General features: G+C 45.8%; 1 protein-coding gene across 1 annotated transcript in view; it reads right to left on the reverse strand.

Moving 5' to 3' along the window:
* nid1a (nidogen 1a) overlaps positions 1-27,947 on the reverse strand; it is a 121,728-nt gene that overhangs the window by 71,105 nt on the left and 22,676 nt on the right. Inside the window, exons 5-8 of the mRNA XM_070884666.1 lie at positions 23,153-23,302; positions 21,731-21,982; positions 11,483-11,683; positions 7,638-7,871 (exon numbers count right to left, since the gene is read on the reverse strand). Coding sequence (XP_070740767.1) covers positions 7,638-7,871; positions 11,483-11,683; positions 21,731-21,982; positions 23,153-23,302 — 837 coding nt within the window. The remainder of the gene's footprint in view (positions 1-7,637; positions 7,872-11,482; positions 11,684-21,730; positions 21,983-23,152; positions 23,303-27,947) is intronic.

Below are 27,947 nucleotides of genomic sequence, written 5' to 3' on the forward strand. Positions count from 1 at the left end.
CCCCCCCCCCCCAACCAAGGAAACTTGCAGCTGCTACGCCATTGGCTCTCACTCTGACATATGCAAATGAGGCTCACCAAGCACAAGGAAACTTGGGGAGGGAGGGGAAGTGTTTTAAAGATGCGCAAGGAACAGGAACAACTTCCACCTGAACTTCCTGTGCCATTTTGAAGTGCCGTCACTTTAGTAAAATAGGAAACGTGGCTGGCAATTGCGCACTGCAAGCTCCCACAAATGAAGAACTTTTGAAGTGTCTTTTTAGACCTTGCGGTGTGCAAATTGGCTACTGCATTTTCCTACACTATAACAGCGACTATACTTCAAAACTACTTCATTGGTTGTAAAGCGTTTGGTACGTCCAGAGGCCATGGAAGGCGCTGTATAAATGCAAGTCTTTAATTTTAAACAAAAATTGTGCTAAGTGCAAAAGCACCTTCCGTCAGGGTGTCATAACCAGGCTGTAGCTGGCCCTCACTCCCATGTCTGCACATTCATTCCAGCCAAGGTTGCTACAGGCCAAGCAGCAATGGCAACGTTCATAAAATGGAGATCTTAAATTGAACGCTGACTAGTTCGAACCTACAGCAGTTAAAGTTTGTGCTCTGATATGAAGAACCTTCTGTAAAACAGTAGCTCTGGAAATCTCTGCACCCTCTGGGACAACAGAATCTACTCCCGACTTGGTGCTGGAAATGAATTCATACCAGGAACTGACATAGTTGGGCAAAGGCACCCCCCTTTTTTTTTAAGCAAGACACATGGTCAATTAGACTGCAATATCCAGCACTAACACAAATGGCCCAGTATGAGTCTACAGAGAGTGCAAGCCATTCATTGGCATTTTACTAGGAATGTAAACTGCTCACGAGTTCCAGAGTTAATTGGTTGCGTCGGTTTGGGGTCACGGAGAGGTGGATGCCGATAAACAGAAATCTCTTATTTTCAAGAGTCAGTTATCTAAATATCTACAACAAACTTCCTGACTCATACAATTGACATTTATTTTTTTAAGCCTGCCTATCCACACAAATATACGGAGACCACATTTGTACCCAACTCATTGTGCCATTGAATGGCAGAACAAAGATTACTGCCAACAGTACAGCATGTGCATCCCTGGTGTACTGCACAAGTCACAGCACAGAAACAGGCCATTTGGCCCAACTGGTCCATGCCAGTGTTCATATTCCACACCAATCTCCTCTCTCCCTACTTCATCTAACCCCATCAACATATCGTTCTATTCCTTTCTCCCTCATGTACCCAACTAGTTTTCCCTTTAAGCATCCGTGCTATTCGAATCTACCACTCCCTGTGCTAGCATAAGAACACAATAGGAGCAGGATTAGGCCATTTGGTCCCTCGAACCTGCTCCGCCATTCAATAAGATCATGACTGATCTGATCATGGACTCAGTTCCACTTCCCTGCCCTCTCCCCATAACCCTTTACTCCCTTATCGCCCAAAAATCTGTCTTATCTCCACCTTAAATATATTCAATGACCCAGCCTCCACAGCTCTCTGGGGCAGAAAATTCCACAGATTTACAACCCTCAGAAGAAATTCCTCCTCATCTAGTTGGTGGCACAATCAAGGAACAGTGGAGGACTTTTATGGAGCTCTTTCATAATGCTCAACAAAATATATTCCAGTGAAAAAGAAGGGCGGTAAGAGAAGGGATAACCAGCCGTGGATAACCAAGGAAATAAAGGAGAGTATCAAATTAAAAAACAATGCGTATAAGGTGGCCAAGGTTAATGGGAAACTAGAAGATTGGAAAAATTTTAAACGATAGCAAAGAATGACTAAGAAAGCAATAAAGGAAAGATAGATTATGAAAGTAAACTTGCGCAAAACACAAAAACAGATAGTAAAAGCTTTTACCGATATATAAAACAGAAGAGAGTGACTAAAGTAAATGTTGGTCCCTTAGAAGATGAGAAGGGGGATTTAATAATGGGAAATGTAGAAATGGCTGAGACCCTAAACAATTATTTTGCTTCGGTCTTCACAATGGAAGACACAAAAACCATGCCAAAAATTGCTGGTCACGGAAATGTGGGAAGGGAGGACCTTGAGACAATCACTATCACTAGAGAGGTAGTGCTGGACAGGCTAATGAGACTCAAGATAGACAAGTTCCCTGGTCCTGATGAAATGCATTCCAGGGTATTAAAAGAGATGGCGGAAGTTATAGCAGATGCATTGGTTATAATCTACCAAAATTCTCTGGACTCTGGGGAGGTACCAGCGGATTGGAAAGCAGCTAATGTAACGCCTCTGTAAAAAAAGGGGGCAGACAAAAGGCAGGGAACTATAGGCCGGTTAGTTTAACATCTGTAGTGAGGAAAATGCTTGAAGCTATCATTAAGGAAGAAATAGCGGGACATCTAGATAGGAATAGTGCAATCAAGCAGACACAACATGGATTCATGAAGGGGAAATCATGTTTAACTAATTTACTGGAATTCTTTGAGGATATAACGAGCATGGTGGATAGAGGTGTACCGATGGATGTGGTATATTTGGATTTCCAAAAGGCATTTGATAAGGTGCCACACAAAAGGTTACTGCAGAAGATAAAGGTACGCGGAGTCAGAGGAAATGTATTACCATGGATACAGAATTGGCTGGCGAACAGAAAGCAGAGAGTCGGGATAAATGGGTCCTTTTCGGGTTGGAAATCGGTGGTTAGTGGTGTGCCACAGGGATCGGTGCTGGGACCACAACTGTTTACAATATACATAGATGACCTGGAAGAGGGGACAGAGTGTAGTGTAACACAATTTGCAGATGACACAAAGATTAGAGGGAAAGCGGGTTGTGTAGAGGACACAGAGAGGCTGCAAAGAGGTTTAGATAGGTTAAGCGAATGGGCTAAGGTTTGGCAGATGGAATACAATGTCGGAAAATGTGAGGTCATCCACCTTGGAAAAAAAAAAAAACAGTAAAAGGGAATATTATTTGAATGGGGAGAAATTACAACATGCTGCGGTGCAGAGGGACCTGGGGGTCCTTGTGCATGAATCCCAAAAAGTTAGTTTGCAGGTGCAGTAGGTAATCAGGAAGGCGAATGGAAAGTTGGCCTTCATTGCGAGAGGGATGGAGTACAAAAGCAGGGAGGTCCTGCTGTAACTGTACAGGGTATTGGTGAGGCCGCACCTGGAGTACTGCGTGCAGTTTTGGTCACCTTACTTAAGGAAGGATATACTAGCCTTGGAGCGGGTACAGAGACGATTCACTCGGCTGATTCCGGAGATGAGGGGGGTTACCTTATGATGCTAGATTGAGTAGACTGGGTCTTTACTTGTTGGAGTTCAGAAGGATGAGGGGTGATCTTATGGAAACATTTAAAATAATGAAAGGGATAGACAAGATAGAGGCAGAAAGGTTGTTTCCACTGGTCGGGGAGACTAGAACTCAGGGGCACAGCCTCAAAATACGGGGAGACAATTTAAAACCGAGTTGAGAAGGAATTTCTTCTCCCAGAGGGTTGTGAATCTGTGGAATTCCCTACCCAAGGAAGCAGTTGAGGCTAGCTCATTGAATGTATTCAAATCACAGATAGATAGATTTTTAACCAATAAGGGAATTAAGGGTTATGGGGAGCGGGCGGGTAAGTGGAGCTGAGTCCACGGCCAGATCAGCCATGATCTTTTTGAATGGCGGAGAAGGCTCGAGGGGCTAGATGGCCTACTCCTGTTCCTAATTCTTATGTTCTTATGTTATGTTCTTATTTTAGTTTCCCCTATGAGTGGAAATATCCTCTCTGCATCCACCTTGTCAAGCTCCCTCATTATCTTATATGTTTCGATAAGATCACCTCTCATTCTTCTGAACTCCAATGTGTATAGGCCCAACCTACTCAACCTATCTTCATATGTCAACCCCCTCATCTCCTGAATCAACCTAGTGAACCTTCTCTGAACAGCCTTCAATGGAAGTGTATCCTTCTTTAAATACGGAGACCAAAACTGTACGCAGTACTCTAGGTGTGGCCTCACCAATACCCTGTACAGTTGTAGCAGGACTTCTCTGCATTTATACTCTATCCCCCTTGCAATAAAGGCCAACATTCCATTTGCCTTCCTGATTATTTGCTGTGCCTGCATACTCACTTTGTGTGTTTCATGCACAAGGACCCCCAGGTCCCTCTGTACTGAAGCACTTTGCAATTTCTTTCCATTTAAATTATGTATTTCTATTTTTTTCTGCCAAAGTGGATATCCTCACATTTTCCCACATTATACTCCATCTGCCAAATGTTTGCCCACTCACTTAGCCTGTCTATATCCCTTTGCAGATTTCTTGTGTATTCCTCACAATTTGCTCTCCCACCCATCTTTATATCATCAGCAAACTTGGCTACATTACTTGGTCCCTTCATCTAAGACATTAATATAGATGGCCCCAGCACTGATTCCTGCCGCACCTCACTAGTTACCATTTGCCAACTGGAAAATGACCCATTTATCGCGACTCTCTGTTTTCTGTTAGTTAACCAATCTTTTATCCATGCTAATATATTACCCCCAACCCCGTAAGCTTTTATCTTGTGCAGTAACCTTTTATGTGGCAACTTAACAAATGCCTTCTGGAAATTCAAATACACCACACCCACTGGTACCCCCTTATCCACTCTGCTCATTACATCCTCGTAAGAACTCCAGCAAATTTGTCAAACGTGATTTCCCTTTCATAAAACCATGTTGACTCTACTTGATTGAATTTTGCTTTTCCAAATGTCCTGCTGCTGCTTCCTTAATAATGGACTCCAGTATTTTCCCAACAACAGATGTTAGGCTAACTGGTCTATAGTTTCCTGCTTTCTGTCTGCTTCCTTTTTTTAAAAAATAGGGGCGTTACATTTGCGGTTTTCCAATCTGCTGGGCCCTCCCCAGAATTCAGGGAATTTTGGTAGATTACAACCAATGCATTCACTATCTCTGCAGCCACTTCTTTTAAGATACTCGGACGCAAGCCATCAGGTCCAGGGGACTTATCCAACTTTAGTCCCAATATTTTACAGAGTACTATTTCCTAAGTGATAGTGATTTGTATTAAGTTCCTCCCTCCCCATAGCCCCTTGATTATCCACTATTGGGATGTTTTTAGTGTCTTCTACCATGAAGACTGATACAAAATATTTGTTCCAAGTCTCTGCCATTTCCCTGTTCTCCATTATTAATTCCCCAGTCTCATCCTCTAAGGGACCAACATTTACTTTAGCCACTCTTTTCCTTTTTAAGTACCTGTTGAAACTCTTACTATCTGTTTTTATATTTCGTGCTAGCTTACTTTCTTAATCTACCTTCCCTCTCTTATTTTTTTTAATCATTCTTTGCTGGCTTTTAAAAGGTTTCCCAATCCTCTGGCCTCCCACTAATTTTGGCCACTTTGTATGCCCTGGTTTTCAAATTGATACCATCCCTTATTTCCTTAGTTAGCCACGGATAGTTATCCCTTCTCATTGGGATATATTTTTGTTGAGAGTTATGAAATATCTCCTTAAATGTCTGCCACTGCTCATCAACCGTCCCATATTTTAATCTATTTTCCCAGTCCACTTTAGCTAACTCTGCCCTCATATCTTTGTAGTCTCCTTTATTTAAGCTCAGGACACTGGTTTGAGCTCCAGCTTTCTCACCCTCCAACTGAATTTGAAATTCAACCATATTATGGTCACTCATTCCTAGAGGATCCTTCACTAGGAGATGGTTCATCCTGCCTCATTACACAGTACCAGATTTAAGATAACCTGCTCCCTGGTTAGTTTCGCAACATACTGTTCAAGGAAACTATCCCGAATACACTCTATCCTCAAGGCTACCCTGACCAATTTGCTTTGTCCAATCAATATGAAGGTTAAAATCGTCCATGATTATTGCTATTCCTTTATTACAAGCCTCCATTATTTCTTGATTTATACTCTGTCCAACAATGTAGCTACTGTTAGGGGGCCTATAGACTACACCCACCGGTGACTTTTTCCCTTTATTATTCCTTGTCTCCACCCAAACTGATTCAACATCTTGATCTTCTGAGCCAATATCATTTCTCACTAACGCACTGATCTCATCCTTTATTAACAGAGCTACCCCACCTCCTTTTCCTTTCTGTCTGTCCTCCCGAATTGTCAAATACCCCTGAATATATAGCTCCCAGTCCTGATCACCTTGCAACCACGTCTCTGTAATGGCGATCAGATCATACCCATTTGTATCTATTTGGGCCGTCAACTCATCTATTTTGTTACGAATGCTGTGTTCATTCAGGTAAAGAACTTTAAATTTTTTTTCCTGCTTTGAACCCAATTTCTAATTCACCTTTATACATTCTGTCCCTTCCTGGCACGTTCTGGTTTTCATTTCTCCCAGTGCCACCCTGCTCTATTGCCTTCTCCTTATTCTTTGACTTTTTAAATTTCCGCTCACCGGAACCCTCCCCCTTACTCGCGAGTTCCACGTTTTCCCCATTCTCTGGGTAAAGAAGTTTCTCTTGAGTTCCTGGTTAAATTTATTAGTGATCATCTCATATTTCCCAGTTTTGGTCTCCTCCCCTCCCTCCCTCCCCCTCACGTGGAAACATTTTCTCTGCATCTAGTCTGTCAAATCTCGATCAAGTCACCCCCTCAGCCTGCTCATTTCCAGCCTGTTCAGTCTTTCCCGATAGTTATAAGCTCTCAGTTCTGGGATCATCCTTGTGAATTATTTTTGCACTTTCAGTGCCTCTAGATCCTTTCTATAATATGGAGACCAGAACGGTTCACAGTGCTCCAAGTGTGCCAAGCAGAGATATCCGAGGCAGGTACTTCTCCAGGGACTCTGAACTTTAGCCGGGGGTGGGGGGGGGTGGGCGGGGAAGAGAGGTTAAATGAGTTTTGGGGAGGGGGGAGGGGGGAGGGGGGGGGGGCGGAGAGAGAGAGAGCAAAGACAGCCAAGACTGCAATTCCAGATTGCCATCCAGTGACCCTACTGGAAGCGAACAAGGTTAGAGGTCAGGCAAGATTGGATGTGATGCCATTCATGGTTCAATAGTTAAACACTCATGGCCTGGACTCAGTCTTGAAGAGTGATGGTGCCTGAGAAACTGTAGCCAAAGGGGTCATTGCCTTCAGAAGTGAGGGAAGTCAGGGCAAGCAGACTTGTTTCAATGAGCCGAATGGTCTGTTTCCATGCTGTACATTCTGTGTCATTCTATGAAATAGCCTAGTGTGTATGCCAACAGAGCCTGGTGATTTAGCCACCTTGAGTTTGGCTAATTGTTTGATAAGCTGAGAGGGTGAGAGGAGGGAGGCATTACAAGTTGGGTCGAATGGCCTGTTTCAGTGCTGTGCATTCTATGTCATTATAAGTACCAGGATGAACTATTTCTAAAATGTAAAAAAAACTTAGCTCTTGATGACACTATTAGAGCAGATAATCAAGATCAGAAGACGTTTATAAACCACCTATTAAGTGAACACCTCAACTCCACGGTCGTAAGCGCATAAAATGATCTTGCCTCACTGGAGCCCCTCGAAGGCAAGTATTCCATCGCGACCCTGCTAAATGGCCAACAGCCCCAGGTCACCGAGCATCTCGCGCGTAGCTCCTTTCTAACATGGACTTGTCTTGTTAAAGACTACAGACAGATACCTTGGACTGGCCCAATCTTGTTGCTCATTGCGTATCGCAGTATCTGTTCGTTTTTATCGTACAGGACGAAGCTACGATCCACGGACAGCTGCTGAGTGGCGGGTACCAGTCGCACGTTGTCACCATGGAGACAGCCCTGGAAGCTTATGGTCTGCTTCAACTGGAAGGAATAGCTCCGTGACGTTCCACCAGGAAATTCCACCGTGTACTGGATGTTCGAAGAGGACACGATCGCTGAAGGAAGAAAAAAATAAAACCCAGTCATTCTCAGCGCTTGGGATCTTTGCTAGAAATGAACTACATTGTTAATAAAAAAGAACTTGGATTTAGGTATTGTGCCTTTCACTACCTCCGGATGACCCAAAGCTCCCTACAGCCAATGAAGTGAAGTGTTGTTTTTGTAAGAAATGCAACTGCCAATCTGCGCACAGCAAGATTCCACAAACAGCAATGAGATAAACGACCAAATAATTTTGGTTAAGGGATAAATATTGGCCAGGACACCGGGTTAAATCTGCAGCTCTTCTTCGATTCGTGCCGTGGGATCTTTTACGTCCACCCGAGAGGCCAGATGTCATCTGGCCTCTAAACGTGGTTGAACGTCTCATCCGAAAGACGGCACCTCCGGCAGTGCAGCGCTCCCTCAGCACTACACTGGGAGTGTCAGCCTGGATTTTGTGCTCAAGTCTCTGGAGAGGGACTTGAACTCAGAGGCGACAGTGCTACCAACCGACCCATGGCTGACAGAGAAAGGGAACTCGTGTACCTTTCTGCAAGTTTGCATGTGCAGAGCTCGCATTTAGCAGGCTGTCCCTTTTTTCCTCAAACGACATCACTATCAGGAGAAAGAGCCCTGGATATTTTTTTCCCTGGTCACTTCTTAGTTCAAACATGATGGAATACTCCCTACTTGCCTGGATGGGTGTAGCTAGAATAACACTCAAGAAACTCAACACCATCCAGGACAAAACAGACCACTTGATCGGCAGCCGGCCCACCTCTGGCGCTGCAGTGTGTACCATCTACAAGATGCACTGCAACAACTCGCCAAGGCTTCTTCGACAGCATCTCCCAAACCTGCCACCTCTACCACCTAGAAGGACAAGGGCAGCAGGCGCATGGGAACACCACCACCTCCAAGTTCCCCTCCCAGTCACACACCATCCCGACGTGGACGTAAATCGGTCATTCCTTCATCGTCGCTGGGTCACAATCCTGGAACTCCCTCCCTAACAGCACTGTGGGAGCCCCTTCACCACACGGACTGCAGCGGTTCAAGGTGGCGGCAACTAGGAATGGACAGTAAATGTTGGCCTTGCAAGTGACGCCCACATCCCGAGAATTAATTGATGCCTCAGCAGAAATCAGCTGGAGAGCAAGAGGGAACCTGCTTCTGCATGGCTCAGTTACCCAGTGACTTAACTAGCTGAGTCAACAAGGAAACAAACCCAATGTTAATGGTACAGAAATATTAATTCAAGAGACTGCTCACATCATCACTTGGGAAACTATGTGAATTTCTGGTCACCGTATTATAAAAAGGTGAGAGAGGAACTGGAGAGAGTGCGGAAAAGATTTACAAGGATGAGCAGAAATGTGAGGTTATACCTATCAGGAAAGGATGAACAGGCTGGGTTTCTTTTCTCTTGAAAAGAGAAGCCGAGGAGTGACCTAATAGAACTTATTAAAATGATGAAATGATGAAAGGTTTTGATAGAGTGGATGCAGACAGAGTGTTTCCACTTTTGGGGAAGAGCATAACTAGAGGCCATCAATATAAAATAATCACCGAGAAATCAAATAGGGAATTCAGAAGAAACTTCTTTACCCAGAGAGCGGTGAGAATGTGGAGCTCGCTGCCACAGGGAGTGATTGAAGCGAATAGTATCGATGCATTTAAGGGGCGGCTAGACAAGCATAGGAGGGAGAAGGGAATAGAGGGTTATGCTGATAGAGTTAGATGAGGAAAGACGGGAGGAGGCTCGAGTGGAGCATAAACGCCGACATGGACTGGTTGGGCCGAATGGCCTGTTTCTGTGCCGTATATCCCGTGTAATCCTCCCAGGATTCTATATTTTAAAAAAACTAAACAGTTGCATTAGGAGAAAGCTGGGAGCAATTTAAAAGTTTTGCATGGCGCTCTGGGCAGTTTTAACATACTGATGGGCCATGGGTCGTCAGAAATCCACCAAACGCTGTGTGTTTTTTGGACGGGAAAGAAGAAAAGAAACTTCAAGGACTTCCACCCCTCCTCCCCAAGAGGTCAACTTCCATCGTGCCCTGCAGCAAAGGTAGGTCTCATCAGAGGCACATAACACAAAGCACCACAGTATCTACAATCACAATGAGACTGCGTTTAAGATGATTAAAGGAGTTAATAGGGTAGAGAGAGAAAAACTATTTCCTCCGGTGGGGGGAGTCCAGAACAAGGGGACATAACCTTAAAAGTTAGAGCTAGGCCGTTCAGGGGTGATGTCAGGAAGCACTTCAGGGAGCTGTGGGGAAGGAGAACAACATTCAAAGTCATTATGAAACAAGCAAAGGTGAGAAATATGATAAGTGCACTGGAAAGTTACAGGGAGATTCATCTTCTGAACAAGCACCGTTATTTAAGAAGCAACAATCAATGTTTTCTAATGCTCGTACAGCACAGAAGGAGGCCATCGTGCCTGTGCCAGATCTCAAAGAGCTCTCCGATCAGTCCCACTCCCCTGCTCTTTCCCCTTTTCAATTTAATATCCATGTAAGTGATGCTGCTGTTGTAACGTTCATTGTCGTAGCACACCTCCTTCCCACGCCCGTTGGAAAGCAAAGAGTCTTAATCACCCAATCGGATAATGCGGGATTGTCAAACAAAGCAACTTTTTAATCCCGTCTCCAAGATTTTTATAACAAAAAGGCAGGGGGGGGGGGTGGTGGGGGGGGAAATCACAGCTTTTTTCCCCTCAAAAGGCCCCCTACGATTTATCACCCGGGTTTTGCTCCCAGCAGAGTCCTGGAAATTAATCTTTAATTCCTGGAGACCCCAGGACAATGCTGGAGGGTTGGTGACACCAGAATCCGCAGTTACCGGAAATTGCTATCGGCCCCCATTTTAGTCTTGGAGGCGAGCAAGTATTGGAGACCTGTCGGCCCCTCCAGCTCACCCAATGTGGGGAGCTCGAATTTGGGTCCCGCCGAAAAGTCCTGGGAGGTGGGTATCGGAGGAGAATTGGCCAGAGGGGTCAGGTAGGGGCCCACAGTAGTGTTGGGGGGGGGGGGGGGGGGGGTTGAGGTTGTCTGGGGCGGGGGCGGGGGGGGGAAGGAGGAGAACTCCTACATCTCCCGGCCTTGCAGAAAGGAAAAGGAAAAATGTCTCCACCATTTCTCCAGCAGCCTGCAGCTGACAATACAGCTGTCCCAGAAATGTACGCCCAAACACCAGGTGAAACCTATACCAAACGTATACCCGGCCTGCCCAAATATCCCCCGCTGAATGTGGGTCATGCCAAGTATCGAGAGGTTGGATTCGAGCCGCCATGGGTGTGACACATCTCTTACTCTATCTAAACCCTTCGGATTCACTGATTAATGTTCCTGCCTCGCTCGCATCGGTAATAAAGACAGACAACACTGGCAACACATGAAAAGGAAAGGATAGGTTGGTATTTCAGGAGATGACCCTTCTGTAGAACGGGAACTGACAAAGAGTTGACGCCCAAAAATGTGGACTTTTCTGTTCCTTTCCACCCGCTGACTGACTTCCAATCACTCTTCACTTGGCTGTAATCAGCTCAATGTTCATCAGCATCGTTCAGTAAACACATCCAAACAAAGAATGGTGACGTGCTGCTCCGCTTACTTACCAGAGCCGGAGTAGTGGTACAGCTCGTTGTAGGGCTCTATATGCACAGTTGACTCTTGCGAAATTTCAGGGACTCTGCCTTCCAAGGTGGTGGCGATGGTGAGGTGGTTATGCTCATCGATCCCGCTGAACTGCTGGTTGATGGCAAGCTTCTCATTACCAGGTGCAAAGGTCACCTCCGCTCGACGAGTGAATTCACCACCTGGCCAAAAACACAACAGTCACAACCAATCCCCACACACACACAGTGTCACTACATGGAGCGACACAGAAATTACATCAACACCGCCCGTTTATATAGCATCTTTAATGCAGTAAAAGCTCCCAAGGCACTTCATTGGAGCATAATCGGTCAAAGGTTTTACACTGATACTGGTACAGGTGACCACAAGCTTGGTCAAAGAAGTAGGTTTTAAGGAGCGTCTTAAAGGAGGAGAGAGAGGTAGAGAGGTTTACGCAGGGAATTCCAGAGCTTAGGGCCCAGGCAGTTGAATGGTGGAGCGATGAAAATCAGGGTTGCACAAGAGGTGCGCAATTGGAGGAACACAGATCTCAGAGGGCTGTAGGAGGTTACAGAGATAGGGAGGGTTGTAGGGCTGGAGGAGGTTAGAGAGAGAGGGAGGGTTGTAGGGCTGTAGGAGGTTACAGAGATAGGGAGGGGTGTAGGGCTGGAGGAGGTTACAGAGATAGGGAGGGTTGTAGGGCTGGAGGAGGTTACAGAGATAGGAGGGCTGGAGGAGGTTACAGAGAGAGGGAAGGTTGTAGGGCTGTAGGAGGTTAGAGATAGGGAGGGGTGTAGGGCTGGAGGAAGTTACAGAGATAGGGAGGGTTGTAGGGCTGTAGGAGGTTACAGAGATAGGGAGGGTGGTAGGGCTGGAGGAGGTTACAGAGATAGGGAGGGTTGTAGGGCTGGAGGACATTACAGAAATAGGGAGGGTTGTAGGGCTGGAGGAGGTTACATAGATAGGGAGGGTTGTAGGGCTGGAGGAGGTTACAGAGATAGGGAGGGTTGTAGGACTGGAGGATGTTAGAGAGATAGATTCATAGAATCACAGAAGTTTACAGCACGGAAGGAGGCCATTTCGACCCATCCAGCCTAATCCCGCTTTCCAGCTTGTGGTCCGCAGCCCTGCCGGTTACGGCACTTCAGGTGCCCATCCAAGTATTTTTTTTAAATGTGGTGAAGATTTCTGCCTTACCACCCTTTCAGGCAGTGAGTTCCAGACCCCCACCACCCTCTGGGTGAAGAAATCTCCCCTCAAATCCTCTCTAAACCTCCCATTACTTTAAATTTATGCCCCCTGGTTGTTGACCCCTCTGCTAAGGGAAATAGGCCTCTCTAGCCATTATATCTAGGCCCCTCATAATTTTATACACCTCAATGAGGTATCTCCTCAGCCTCCTCTGTTCCAATGAAAACAAACCCAGCCTATCCAATCTGTGCTCATAACTAAAATTCTCCACTCCTGGCAACATTCCCGTAAATCTCCTCTGTATCCTCTCCAGTGCAATCACATCCTTCCTGTAATGCGATGACCAGGACTGCATGCAGTACTCCAGCTGTGGCCTAACCAGTGTTTTATCAAATTCAAGCATAACCCCCCCTGCTTTTGTATTCTATGCCTCGGCAAATAAAGTCAAGCATTCTGTATGCCTTCTTAACCACCTTATCTACCTGGCCTGCTACCTTCAGGGATCTGTGGACCTGCACTCCAAGGTCCCTTTGTTCCTCTACACTTCTCAGTGCCCTACCATTTAATGTGTATTCCCTTCCCTTGTTAGCCCTCCCCAAATGCATTACCTCACACTTCTCCAGATTGAATTCCATTTGTCACTGTTCTGCCCACCTGACTTGTTGATTGATACCTTCCTGCAGTCTACAACTTTCTTCATCATTATCAAACACAGACGATTTTAGTATCATCTACAAACTTCTATATTATAACCCCTATTTTCAAGTTGAGATCATTGATGTATACAACAAAAAGCAAGGGACCCAGTACTGAGCCCTGCGGAACCCCACTGGAAATATCCTTCCAGTCACAAAAACATCCATCAATCATTACCCTTTGCTTCCTGCCTCTGAGCCAATTTTGGATCCAACTTGTCACTTTGACCTGGATTCCATTCTGCCATGTGGGACCTTATCAAAAGCTTTGCTAAAATCCATATACACTGCATCGTACGCACTACCCTCATCGATCCTCCTGGTTACCTCCTCGAAAAATTCAATCAAGTTAGTCAGACACGACCTTCCCTTAACAAATCCGTGCTGACTGTCCTTGATTAATCCTTGTCTTTTTAAATGAAGATTTATCCTGTCCTTCAGGATTTTTTCCAATAATTTTCCCACCACTGAGGTTAGGGTGACTGGCCTGTAATTACTCGGTCTATCCTTTTCTCCCTTAAACAAAGGTACCATGTTAGCAGTCCTCCAGTCCTCTGGCACCATACCTGAAGCCAGAGAGGATTAGAAAATGATGGTCAGAGCCTCTGCTATATCCTCTTTTGCTTCGCTTAACAGCCTGGGATACATTTCATCCAGGCCTGGGGACTTATCAACTTTCAAAGCTGCTAAACCCCTTAATACCTCTTCTCACTATATTTATTTCATCTAATATTTCACACTCCTCCTCGATAGCAATGTCTGCATTGCCCCTCTCTTTTGTGAAAACAGACGCCAAAGTATTCATTAAGAACCATACCCACATCTTCCACCTCCACACACAGATTACCCTCATGGCCCTACCCTTTCTTTAGTTATCCTCTTGCTCCTAATATATTTATAAAACATCTTTGGGTTTTCCTTGATTTTACTTGCCAAGAATTTTTCATGCTCTCTTTGCTTTCCTAATTTCCTTTTTAGTTGCACCCCTGCACTTTCTGTACTCCTCTAGAGATTCTGCTGTACTTAGCCCTCGGTATCTTCCATAAGCCTCCATGTTTTACTTTATCCTACCCTGTATGTCCCTAGACATCCGAGGGGCTGGGCTCAAGATTTGTTCGTCCCTCCCTTTTTCTTTAAGGACACATATTTGGCCTGATCCCTCCAGATGTCCTCCTTGAATGTCTCCCACTGCTCTGACATGGATTTACCTTCAAGCAGCTGTTTCCAGTCCACCTTGGCTAAATCACCTCTCAGCTTAGCAAAATTGGCTTTTCCCAAAATTTAGAACTTTTATTCCTGGTCTATCGTTGGCCTTTTCCATAACTACCCCTAATCTAACTAAATGATGGCAACTAGCACCTAAATACTTTCCCACTGATACCCCTTCCACCTGCCCAGCTTCATTCCCTAAAACTAAATCCAGAACCGCCCCCTCTCGTGTTGGGCTTGCTACAACTCTTTTGGTTGGAAACAAAATTAACCAGTTAAATCATACTGGCTAAAAAAGTTCTCTTGAATGCCTTTTAGGAATTCAGCACCCTCTATACCCTTCACACTAATTTTGTCCCAGTTAATATTAGAATAATTGAAACCCCCTACTATTACTGCCCTATAGTTCAGAAATTTGCATATATATTTGCTCTTCTAATTCCCTCACTGTTTGGGGGTCTATAGTACACACCCAGCAGTGTGATCGTCCCTTTTTTATTTTTCAATTCGACCCATATGGCCTTGTTTGATGATCCTTCCAATATCATCCCTCCTCACAGCTGCAATAATTTCTTTAATCAATACCGCAACCCCCCCATTCCTTTTTTAACCCCCCCTCTATCCTGTCTGAAAATCCTGTAACCAGGAATGTTGAGCTGCCATACCTGCCCCTCTTTTAGCCATGTCTCTGTAATAGCTATAATATCATACTCCCAAGTGTATACCTGTGCTCTCAGCTCATCTGCTTTATTCGCTATACTCCTTGCATTAAAGTATATACCATTTAGCCAGACCTCCTTATTGACTACTTCCTAACCCTTGTTTCCTCTGTCCTTCAAATTCACTTTCCACATTTTTGCTTTTCAATTTCAGCTTTGCTTCCTTCCTTACAGAATCTATTCTCAGGTTCACTGCCCCCTGCCAAGCTAGTTTAAACCCTCCTAAACAGCACTAGCAACCCCTCCACCCCACCCCGGCAAGGATATTGGCCCCGGTTCTGTTGAGGTGCAACCCGTCTGGCTTGTACAGGTCCCACCTCCCCCAGAAACGGTCTCAATGCCTCAGGAATCTAAATCTCTCCCTCCTGCACCATCGCTCCAGCCACGCATTCATTTGCTCTATCCTCCTATTTCTGTACTCAACAGCTCGTGGTACCGGGAGTAATCCGGAGATTGCTACCTTTGAGGTCCTGCTTTTGAATCTCTCTCCTTGCTCCCTAAATTCTGTCTGCGGGACCTCATCCTTCTGTCTACCTATGTCATTGGTACCGATATGAACCACCATCTCTTGCTGCTCACCCTCTCCCCTGCAGCCGCTCAGTGACATCCTTGACCCTGGCACCAGATAGGGAGGGTTGTAGGGCTGGAGGAGGTTACAGAGATAGGGAGGGTTGTATTGCTGGAGGAGGTTACAGAGATAGGGAGGGTTGTAGGGCTGGAGGAGGTTACAGAGATAGGAAGGGTTGTAGGAGGTTAGAGATAGGGAGGGTTGTAGGGCTAGAGGTTACAGAGAGAGGGAGGGTTGTAGAGCTGGAGGTGGTTACGGAGATAGGGAGAGTTGCAGGGCAGGAGGAGGTAACAGAGATCTCGGGAGGGTTGTTGGGCTGAAAGAGGTTACGGAGATAGGAAGAGTTGTAGGGCTAGAGGTTACAGAGAGAGGGAGGGTTGTAGGGCTGGAGGAGGTTACAGAGATAGGGAGGGTTGTAGGTCTGGAGGAGGTTAGAGAGAGAGGGAGGGTTGTAGAGCTGGAGGTGGTTACGGAGATAGGGAGAGTTGTAGAGCTGGAGGTTACAGAGAGAGGGAGGGTTCTGAGCTGGAGGGGGTTACAGAGATAGGGAGGGGCGAGGCTGTGGAAGGATTTGAACACAAGGATGAGAATTTTAAATTTGAGGCGGTGCTGGACCAGGTGCCAATGCAGGTGAGCGAGCACAGGGGTGGTGGGTGCAGAAACAGAAGACACATTACAGACTTACCATGACAGAACACCACTCTGCAAGCTCCTCAGAAAGTTCTGAACTCAGTTAATGTGGTAACCATATGGATGAAGACAGATGTTAAAAGTTCCCAAATGATTATAGTAACTAACAATGAGCTATAATTTTTGCAAATGTTACATTGTGGCCCTGCCAGCAAGATTTCCACAAGGATTTCACAAATTTAATTGCAAGACAAAACTCGGAATATTTGGAGTCCCTACTGTAATAAAGGGGCATATCCTGTAATCTGACGGCAAACTATTTCACCTCTTCAGATTGTTCTCAGCTCAGTGTCTAAGAGGGCGGAACAAAAATAATTCTCAGAAATACCTTCCGCTAACAATTTTAAGTAACATAGAAATTTAAAGTGCAGGAGGCCATTTCGGCCCATCGTGTCCGTGCCGGCCGAAAAAGAGCCGCACGGCCCTCGGTCAGCAGCCCTAAAGGTTACATCTAAACCTATGAACAATGACAGAAAGGCAAAGAGCACCCAGCCCAACCAGTCCACCTCACACAACTGCAACACCCCTTATACTGAAACATTCTACACTCCACCCCAACCGGAGTCACGTGATCTCCTGGGAGAGGAAACCAGATAAAAAACGCAGGCCAATTTAGGGAGAAAAAATCTGGGAAAATTCCTCTCCGACTCATCGAGGCGATCGAAAACAGATGCACCATAAAAACAGATAGAAGAAACATTTCAACAGTTACAGTACTCTGCCAGGTGCTGAAATAGATGGCTGCAATCATCTTCATAGATCCCCATACCAAGTTATTCATGGGGCCTAGAGACATGAATGTGTTAGTACAATCGTAGTCTTAATTACCAGTGCTTTTGGAAAAGATCAGATTAGCATAACTCCCATCTTTGACACTCTGAAGATGAAGGAGGGTGGGAGGAGGCTCGTGTGGAGCATAAACACCGGTACGGACCTGTTGTGCTGAATGACCTGTTTCTGTGCTGTACATTTGATGCAATTCTTTGCAAGAGACACGAAGTACAGCAATCAAGTTCAACTTGACTCACAGCACACAGTTCAATTTTTGAAGGCATTTGGTGCTTAAGATGATTAAAGAAATTGATAGGTTAGATACAGAGAAACTATTCCTCTGTTGGGAGAGTCCAGAACAAGGGGCATAACAGAATTAGGGAAAGAACGACGTACATTTGTATAGCAACTTTTATGACCACCGGACGTCCCAAAGCTCTTTACAGCCAATGAAGTACTTATTTTTTGAAATGCAGTCACTGTTGTAATGTAGGAAATGCTACAGCCAATTTGCGCACAGCAAGCTCCCACAAACAGCGATGTGATAATGACCCAGATCATCCGTTTTAATGATGATTATTGAGGGATAGGTTTTGGCCCCAGGACACCGGGGAGAACTCCTCTGCAAGAAGTCTCAAGAGCCAGGACGTTCAGGGGTGATGTCAGGAAGCACTTCTTCACACACAGGGTGGTGGAAATCTGGAACATTATCCCGTAAAAAGCTGTTGAGGCTGGGTGGGGGGGGGGGCGGTGATCAATTGAAAATTTCAAAACCGAGGTTGATTTTGTTGAGTAAGGGTTTTCAGGGTTATGGAACCAAGGCGGGTAAATGGGGTTAAGAGAGAGATTAGCCAAGATCTAAAAATAATAATAAATCATTTAAAATCTGACATCAATAGATTTTTGCCAGCCAAGGATATTAAGGGAGGCAAGGCAGGTATATGGAGTTAGGATACAGATCGGCCATGATCTCATTGAATGGTGGAACAGGCACGAGGGACTGAATGGCTTTCTCCTGTTCCTATGTCCAGAACCTTCTCCTGTTCCTAAGGCTATGAACAATAGAGAGACAGAACTAATCAGTTCCCTCCCTGACAAAACTGCACCGGTGTTGGGCAGTACTGTAAAATGAGCTTCCAACAGCCAAGATGGAGCAGGACCGAGAGATTGGCCCAGAAATCGCGGCATCTGCGGGTCTGTACGGAGTGCGCACCGAGTATGTACGGACCCGGGAAGGCATCGCAAGCGCCAGTTTCCAACGCACAATGCGCATGCGCTGAAAACCGGCTGGAGCTTGATAGATGATCTGTAGCTCAGGAGCGAGGACATTTGCACGGGCAAGTTTGCGGGATTTACCCATATCTTGCCCAGCAAATGTCCTGAAAATTCTTGCGCCTGATAAAAGCAGGCGCATATTCTACTGTTACAGGTGCAAGAGTCTTAAAACACACTTAAAACATAAAAAATAAAATTAAAAAAAAACATTTTATTTTTAAAAACTCTGCCCACTACGTTATATTTATTTTAAAATGTAATTTAAAAAACTTTTTAAAAACTCTGAAATCTTTTTTCTCTCCAAGATATTTATTAACTCTAATTTCAATTGATTTTAATTATGTGAGGTGTGTTTTTTATTTTATTATGGTGTTGTGTGTTTGGGAATTTTTCCCCCATTAATAGCAATGGGAACTGGTAGATATGGAGCTCCCATTGCTATTAATGAGAAAGCTGTGGAATACTGGACCTGATTGGTTGAACGGTCACACGTGACTGCACCGTCTCCGTGGGAACCTGGAAGACGGGAGCGCGCTTCGCAGCGCGGGAAGAGAAGGCTTCCCCACTGGAATCCCACGTTCCTCCCGGACCACCAGGTAAATTCGTAGAAATGTTTCAGGTCGGAGGCAATTGCTCGCGGGAAGCCTCCGACCGCAATTTCAACCCCAATATAGTGGAAGATGTACAATGGGAATCTCATTATTACATGCTGGTGCTAAACAGATCAGATAGTCAAATCAAAAATTGGCCCAGGGAAGAATAAAATCCTGATAGGATCTGCTCGAGGGAATGGAACATTAGGACAGTGGTTGTTATATTTTCTTCAGCCCTTCTGTTCCCTTGCTGTTGATGCCTCAAGTTTGATGGGGCTACATTGAGGGAGGAAAATTGATCTCAGTTACAGTTTGTAAATATATTTTTCCATCTGGCTAACCAGCTCTTCTCTGACTGAGGAGCTGCTTTCCTCAAGTGGGACGACAGTTCAGGCACCATTCCAGTACTCCTGATTTCCTGATTTTAAAGTGGTTTGACGTCTGCACCAGAATTTGGTAACTTTTCTGGGAAAATCTGGAATATAAACTAATGGCCAACGCAGGGAATTTTGATCGGAGTCGTCCGTAGACCGAGCAAAACATGCTCGCATCAAACTCTACAATAAGGTTTGTAACTCGTTCCCTCAACTTGCCATCAACTTAAATGGTACGGTAGCATAGTGGTTGTGTTACGGGACTAGTAATCCAGAGGCCTGGACTAATGATCTGGAGACATGAGTTCAAGTCGCACCTCGGCAGCTGGGAATTTAAATTGTTGATTAAATAAATCTGGAATTAAAAAGGCAGCATCAGTAATAGTGACCATGAAAGTATCCGATTGTTGTAAAACCCCCTCGGCCAGACCCACTGTGGTTTGACTCTTAACTGCCCTCTGAAATGGCCTAGCAAACCACTCCGTTATCACGGCGGCAGCTCACCACCACCTTCTCAAGGGTAATTAAGGATGGGCAATAAATGCTGGCCTTGCCAGCGAAGCCCACATCCTGTGAATGAAGAAAAAAATAAATAAACCTCACCATCGCTGACATTTAGATCACAAGATTACATAATCTACCTCACCATTCACATCTCCTGCCAACCCTTATAAGAAATAGGAGCAGGAGTAGGCCATACGGCCCCTCGAGCCTGCTCCGCCATTTAATACAAGCTTGGCTGATCCGATCATGGACTCAGCTCCACTTCCCTGCCCGCTCCCCATAATCTCTTAACGGATAAGAAACTGTCTATCTCTGTCTTAAATATATTCAATAACCCAGCTTCCACAGTTCTCTGAGGCAAAGAATTCTATAAATTTACAACCCTCAGAGAAGGAATTCCTCATCTCAGTTTTAAATGGGTGGCCCCTTATTCTAAGATTATGACCCCCCCCCCTAGTTCTAGTCTCCCCCATCAGTGGAAACATCCTCTCTGCATCCACCTTGTCAAGCTCCCTCATAATCTTATACGTTTCGATAAGATCACCCCTCATTCTTCTGAATTCCAATGAGTAGAGGTCCAACCTAACCAACCTTTCCTCATAAGTCAACCCCCCTCATCCCCGGAATCAACCTAGTGAACCTTCTCTGAACTGCCTCCAAAGCAAGTGTATCCTTTCATAAATATGGAAACCAAAACTGTATCGTCTGCGAGAAAATACACCATCATCGCCTCCCTCCTCAGCAATCCCGAATCCCTCCATCAACATCGTCACCACTTGTTAATTATTTGCCATATTTCTGCTTTAGACGCTCTCGTTCCCACCAGATCCTTCGTGTTGCCTCACTGCCCGCTATCGTTCCTTGTAGAGCATTCAAACTTCCCAGCTTTAAGCAGCGTACGCTTGATCTGCAACCCGGCCTTGTTGACCACCACCAGAGCTGATGTGACCACCTCAAGCAATGTTTCCTCTTTCTCACTGCTGCCAAATCTTCTTCCCAGTCAGCGATCTTCAAAGGTCAGGAAGACCTCAAACACCAGAGGTGAGGGGCTTGACTTATGAGGAAAGGTTGAGGAGGTTGGGCCTCTACTCATTGGAATTCAGATGATCGAGAGGTGATCTTATCGAAATGTATAACATTATGAGGGACTTGACAAGGTGAATGCAGAGAGGAAGTTCCACTGATAGGGGAGACTAGAACTAGAGGGCATGATCTTAGAATAAGGGGCCACCCATTTAAAACAGATGAAGAGGAATTTCTTCTCTCAGAGGGTTGTGGATCTGTGGAATTTGCTGCCTCAGAGAGCTGTGGAAGCTGGGACATTGAATAAATTTAAGACAGAAATAGACAGTTTCTTAACCGACAAGGGAATAAGGGGTTATGGGGAACCGGCAGGAAAGTGGAGCTGAGTCCATGATCGGATCAGCCATGATCTTATTGAATGGCGGAGCAGGCTCGAGGGGCCGAATGGCCTACTCCTGCTCCTATTTCTTATGCTTACACCACCACAACATGAGGCATGGAGAGGTGGAGAGGTTTAGGGAGGGAATTCCAGAACTTAGGGCCCAGGCAGCTGAAGACACAGCTGCCAATGGGAGGAGAGAGTAAAACCAGTGTCAATCCATCCCACATGAACATAAGGTGGCGAAACTACTTACCAACAATACTGAATCCATTTTCATAGCCAGGCTGCTCCAGAGCAAACATCCAACCGATAATACTTCCGACAGAGGACAGTGGCAACAGAGACCAGCCCAGTGCTGCGGGGATCCTGCTGATAGCCGTGTACGATCGCCCATCATTTACCACCACGTACGAATGAAGGTCAATATTCTCAAACTGGACAGGGACCGGACTGGTCCCGACAAAGACCTTCCCATTCACCTTTCCATTCACACGCTGTGGGGACCCTGAAAACAAAATTTTAAAAAAAACGTTCTGGATTTTTTAGACTCACTGCTGGGTTGAAGTCATTTGACAAAAATTTATAAAAATAACATTTGTGCTTGAATCATTTTCAGAAGCTCACTGTAAAGGATAGCAAGCTCAGGCACTGGTGAAAGTTATAATGTCATTTAGACACCATGGCACCAATGATGCACACACTGTAACCGCACAAAGGTCAAATGTCACCTCGACAAACTACTGGTCACCTGACTCTTTCCTAGTGTTCTGTGGTGAAATTTTACTTTCATAAACTATAAAGTTTCAGATAAAGTATTATGTGGACATTCCTACTTTTACAAACTTTGGGTTATCTTCATTACATCCAGAAATGTCCTTCTCCCCTGGCGATAATTTCCCGCTTCCAATCACCGTTCTGTGCTCACCCGTTCTCATATCGGAACTCTGGTTCAGTGCCCCGAGGCAGGGGAGGGGGGGGGGGGGGGGGAGCTGGAAATATCAACCAGGGATTCCCACCCCTTGCGATCCCGTGATCCCTGCTGGAAAGCATGTGGTGGCCATCAAATGAGGAGAAGATTAGGCTCAAATGCGATGTTCATTCCCGTCGGCAAAAGGCTGTGGATATTGGAGGATAATTGGGGCTTTCAAGACTGACATGGATAGATTTTTGAGAAGGGGGGGGTGTGAACATCAGCGGTGCACGCACTGGTGACACACTTAGGACGGATTGGCAGCAGCGGAGCGGTGGGGAGTGGGGGGAGGGGAGGTGATCACCGCCGGGATACTGCAGGAGCAGAATTTTCAAAGTAGCAGCCATTTCACGAAAAATCGGTGGCCATCGCACTCCGGCAGTAACAGGCCTCAAGGGAAGGGGTAATTTCGGCAGCCAGATCACGAAAAATGTGAACTTAGTTCATAAAAGAACACTCCCATCATTAAGTTAGGGACTTTGTTTTCTAGTTACACTCAGCAGGGAGAAGCCTTCGACCTGCGACTGTGCTTTCGTTGTGCTGGGTGTCCACTCACTAACGCACCACACTGTGAAGGGCTCAAGACGTCTCCATGTAGGTAATGAGTTTTCAAGTCATGCCAGTCCACTATTGCTGCCATGTTTACTTTCACACAATTAAGCTTTCTGGACTTGGAGTGAAACCTTGAAAACAAAACAGACCTACCTTCCGCGACACACTGCTTGCCATTGCCATAATAACCGGGACTGCAATGGCAGCAGAAGCCTGCCACGTAATCCCTGCATTGGCCGTGAATCGAGCAGTCGTGACCTCTGTTGGCGCACTTCAGCTGCCTCTCTGTATTGTACGAGAAAACTGAAGAAGGAGCAAAAAAATACCATGATTAAACTTGCAGAACACTGCACAAATTTTCAACTTTTGTTCAGAGTTTGGTTGCATTTGGGCAACATCTAGCAAGTCACATAGAAATTTACAGTGCAGAAGGAGGGTTGTGAATCTGTGGAATTCGCTGCCTCAGAGAGCTGTGGAAGCTGAGTCATTGAGTAGAGTTAAGACAGAGATATACAGTTTCTTAACCGATAAGGGAATAAGGGGTTATGGGGAGCGGGCAGGGAAGTGGACCCGAGTCCATGATCCGATCAGCCATGATAGTTTTAAATGGTGGAGCAGGCTCGAGGGGTCGAATGGCCGACTCCTGCTCCTATTTCTTATGTTCTTGTTATGTAGAAGCCGTGCTTGGAACAATCTGTTATACTAAATTCAGGATCCCCAGTGGATTCCTACTACAAGTAGACCCAGCCAGATTGCACGAGGCCCAGCTGGAGGAACATCATTGGCGCACTCCACGCCCTGGAAATGAAATATTTTACAAATTCATTCTAAAGTATCAGATGGGCTAACAACTCTGGGGAAAGTAAAGTACTGGACTCTCACTTGGAACAACAACAACAACTTGCATTTATATAGCACCTTTTACGTAGTAAAACATCCCAAGGTGCTTCACGGGAGGCTTAGCAAACAAAATTGGTCAACGAGCCTCATAAGGAGATGTTGGGACAGGGGAGAGGTAGGTTTTAAGGGGCACCTCAAAGGAGAGAGAGGCGGAGAGGTTTAGGGAGGGAATTCCAGAGCTCAGGCCGAGACAGCTGAAGGCACGGTCACCGATGGTGGGGGTGCTGAAAATCCGGTATGTGACAGAAACCAGAAGTAGAGGAGCGCAGAGATAGGGAGGGTTGTAGGGCTGGAGGAGGTTACAGTGATAGGGAGGGGTATAGGGCTGGAGGAGCGCAGAGATAGGGAGGGGTATAGGAGCTGGGGGAGGTTACAGTGATAGGGTGGGATGTCGGGCTGAAAGAGGTTACAGGGATAGGGAGGGGTGTAGGGCTGGAGGAGGTTACAGAGATAGGGAGGGGTGTAGGGTTGGAGGAGGTTACAGAGATAGGGAGGATTGTAGGGCTGGAGGAGGTTACTGAGATAGGGAGGGGTGTAGGGTTGTAGGAGGTTACAGAGATAGGGAGGGGTGTAGGGCTAGAGGAGGTTACAGTGATAGGGTGGGATGTCGGGCTGAAAGAGGTTACAGGGATAGGGAGGGGTGTAGGGCTGGAGGAGGTTACAGAGATAGGGAGGGGTGTAGGGTTGGAGGAGGTTACAGAGATAGGGAGGATTGTAGGGCTGGAGGAGGTTACTGAGATAGGGAGGGGTGTAGGGTTGGAGGAGGTTACTGAGATAGGGAAGGTCGTAGGGTTGGAGGAGGTTACAGAGATAGGGAGGGTTGTAGGGCTGGAGGAGGTTACAGAGATAGGGACGGGTGCAGGGCTGGAGGAGGTTACAGAGATAGGGAGGATTGTAGGGACTGGAGGAGGTTACAGAAATAGGGAAGGTTGTAGGGACTGGAGGAGGTTACAGAGATAGGGAGGGTTGTAGAGCTGGAGGATGTTAGAGATAGGAAGGGTTGTAGAGCTGGAGGAGGTTATGGAGATAGGGAGGGGTGTAGGGCTGGAGGTTACAGAGATAGGGAGGGGTGTAGGGGCTGGAGGAGGTTACGGAGATAGGGATGGGTGTAGGGCTGGAGGTTACAGAGATAGGGAGGGGCGAGGCCATGGAGGGATTTGAATACGAGGGCGAGAATGTTAAAACTGAAGCATCAGCAGCTACCCTGATACAGGGCACTAAAAAGATTCTGACGCAAAACTAAAAGCATGTATTAGACAGTGGTCCTCAGCCAATCCTCGTCTGGTATCGCAGAGTCAGCACACAGAAAAACTTCAAGTAGGTGTGAATTTCAGCAGTGCAGAGACCAGGTGGATTTAGCATTGTTAAGGCACAGCCAGCAGGTTAAGGTAACAGTCAATGCAAAGGATAAATCCCAGATTACTGCAGAAAATTACAGAACAAAAACTTGGAAGAACTGTTTATTTATCCTGCACATGATTGTGGTTAAAGTTTCCCCCAGAGAAAAGAGCACATTCCAGCAGCAGTTTCTCGAGGGCTCCAGCTGGTTAAGGCAAAGAGTCGCTGAGCCAAGCCAGAAGAATCACTGGTTTCCACTGAGTTAGCTGGTCCTAACTGTAGCGGTGATGAGGGCACTAACGACTAGTCTCCACATACCTGGATAGAGCAAGGGAAACTGGCCCGGGTTCCTGCTCCTAACCACTATCTGCTGGGAAGGTGGGCTTCTAACATGCTGGGAGAGAAGCATGTTACCTCTAGCCTTGAGCCAAATATCCTGCAAGTAACATTCATGCCAGACGAGTTCCAGGCAATGATCATCTCCAACAAGCGAGAATCTAACCACCTCCCAATGAGACCCAATGGTATTTGAATCCCCCAACCATCAACATCCTGGGGGTCACCACTGAGTGTAATTCAACTGGACCAGCCACATAAATGGCACGGCTACAAGAGCAGGTCAGAGGCTGGGTATTCGACGGCGAGTGACTCAGCTCCTGACTCCCCAAAGCCGCTCCACCACCTACAAGGTACAAGTCAGGAGCGAAATGGAATATTTTCCAAAATCCTGGAACTCCCACCCCAACAGCACTGTGGGAATACCTTCACCGCACGGACGGCAGCGGTTCAAGGCGGCGGCTCACCACCACCTTCTCACGGGCAATTAGGGATGGGCAATAAATGCCGGCCTTGCCAGCGACGCCCACATCAAAAGAATAATGTTTTTTTTTTAAACTGTTTATGAATGGTCACTTGAGTGAGGTTCTAAACAGTGCAATCCCCTGGTAGGATAGAATCTGTATATTCAAGGCAGAGATCGATAGATTTTTGGATAGTAAGAGAATCTAGGGATATGAGCACAGTGCAGGAAAGTGGTGTTGATATCGAAGATCAGCCATGATCTTATTGAATGGCGGAGCAGGCTCGAGGGGCCGAATGGCCTACTCCTGCTCCTAATTCTTATGTTCTTATAATCCCAAGCAAGGAGACTTCTAGGAAAGAGAGGAAAAAAGAAAATCAGTTGAAAAAGAAATTAAAAAATTTTTTAAACTACAAAATGGAGGCTCCACATGCCAGAATGAAAATCAAGTTATAGTTTACTCAGTAAAATAATGGGATTAAAAACCGGACAAGTCCCCTGGACCTGATGGCTTGCATCCCAGGGTCCTTAAAGAAGTGGCTGCAGAGATAGTGGATGCATTGGTTGTAATCTACCAAAATTCCCTGAATTCTGGGGAGGACCCAGTGGATTGGAAAACCACAAATGTAACTGTTTAAAAAAAGGAGGCAGACAGAAAGCAGGAAACTATAGACCAGTTAGCCCAACATCTGTCATTGGGAAAATGCTGGAATCCATTATTAAGGAAGCATTAGCAGGACATCTGGAAAAACATAATTCAATCAAGCAGAGTCAGCATGGTTTTATGAAAGGGAAATCATGTTTGGCAAATTTGCTGGAGTTCTTTGCGGATGTAACGAGCAGGGTGGATAAGGGGGAACCAGTGGATGTAGAATTTGAATTTCCAGAAGGCATTCAATAAGGTGCCATATAAAAGGTTACTGCACAAGAATGTATTAGCATGGATAGAGGATTGGCTATCTAACAGAAAACAGAGAGTCGGGATAAATGGGTAATTTTCCAGTTGGCAAATAGTAAGTAGTGGGGTGCCACAGGGATCAGTGCTGGGGCCTCAACTATTTACAATCTATTGCAAGGGGGATAGAGTATAAAAGCAGAGAAGTCCTGCTACAACTGCACAGGGTATTAGTGAGGCCACACCAGGAGTACTGCGTGCAGTTTTGGTTTCCGTCTTTAAGAAAGGATATACTTGCATTGGAGGCTGTTCAGAGAAGGTTCACTAGGTTGAGTCCGGAGATGAAGGGGTTGACTTATGATAACATAGGTTGAGTAGGTTGGGTCTATGCTCATTGGAGTTCAGAAGAATGAGAGGTGATCTGATCGAAACAAATAAGATAATGAGGGGTTTCGACAAGGTGGATGCAGAGAGGATATTTCCACTCATGGGGAAACTAAAACTAGGGGGCACCGTCTCAGAATAAGGGGCCGCCCATTTAAAACTGAGACGAGGACAAATTTCTTTTGAGGGTTGTAAATCTGTAGAATTCACTGCCGCAGAGAACTGTGGAGGCTGGGACATTGAATATATTTAAGGTGGAGATAGACAGATTTTTGAGCGATAAGGGAATGAAGGGTTATGGGGAACGGGCAGGGAAGTGGAACTGAGTCCATGATTAGATTAGCCATGATCTTATTGAATGACGGAGCAGGCTCGAGGGGCCAAATGGCCGACTCCTGCTCCTATTTCTTGTGTTTAGAAATAAAGGAGGGTGAATGTAGGATTTAAGGAAAAACAAGAAAATAAATGTATATTCGGGTTTTTAAAATTGCATTGATGGCCATTTTCATATTCAGCTTTGCGTCTGGTCAAACTGATGAACCGCAAGATATGCACGCATTGCTGGCCTTAGTGAAATACCTGCTTCACTGAACAAAATAAAGACCCAGGATTTGCTGGAGCAAGGCTTCTTG

This window comes from Pristiophorus japonicus, chromosome 7, assembly GCF_044704955.1.
Source record: "Pristiophorus japonicus isolate sPriJap1 chromosome 7, sPriJap1.hap1, whole genome shotgun sequence".
Lineage (NCBI taxonomy): Eukaryota > Metazoa > Chordata > Chondrichthyes > Pristiophoridae > Pristiophorus > Pristiophorus japonicus.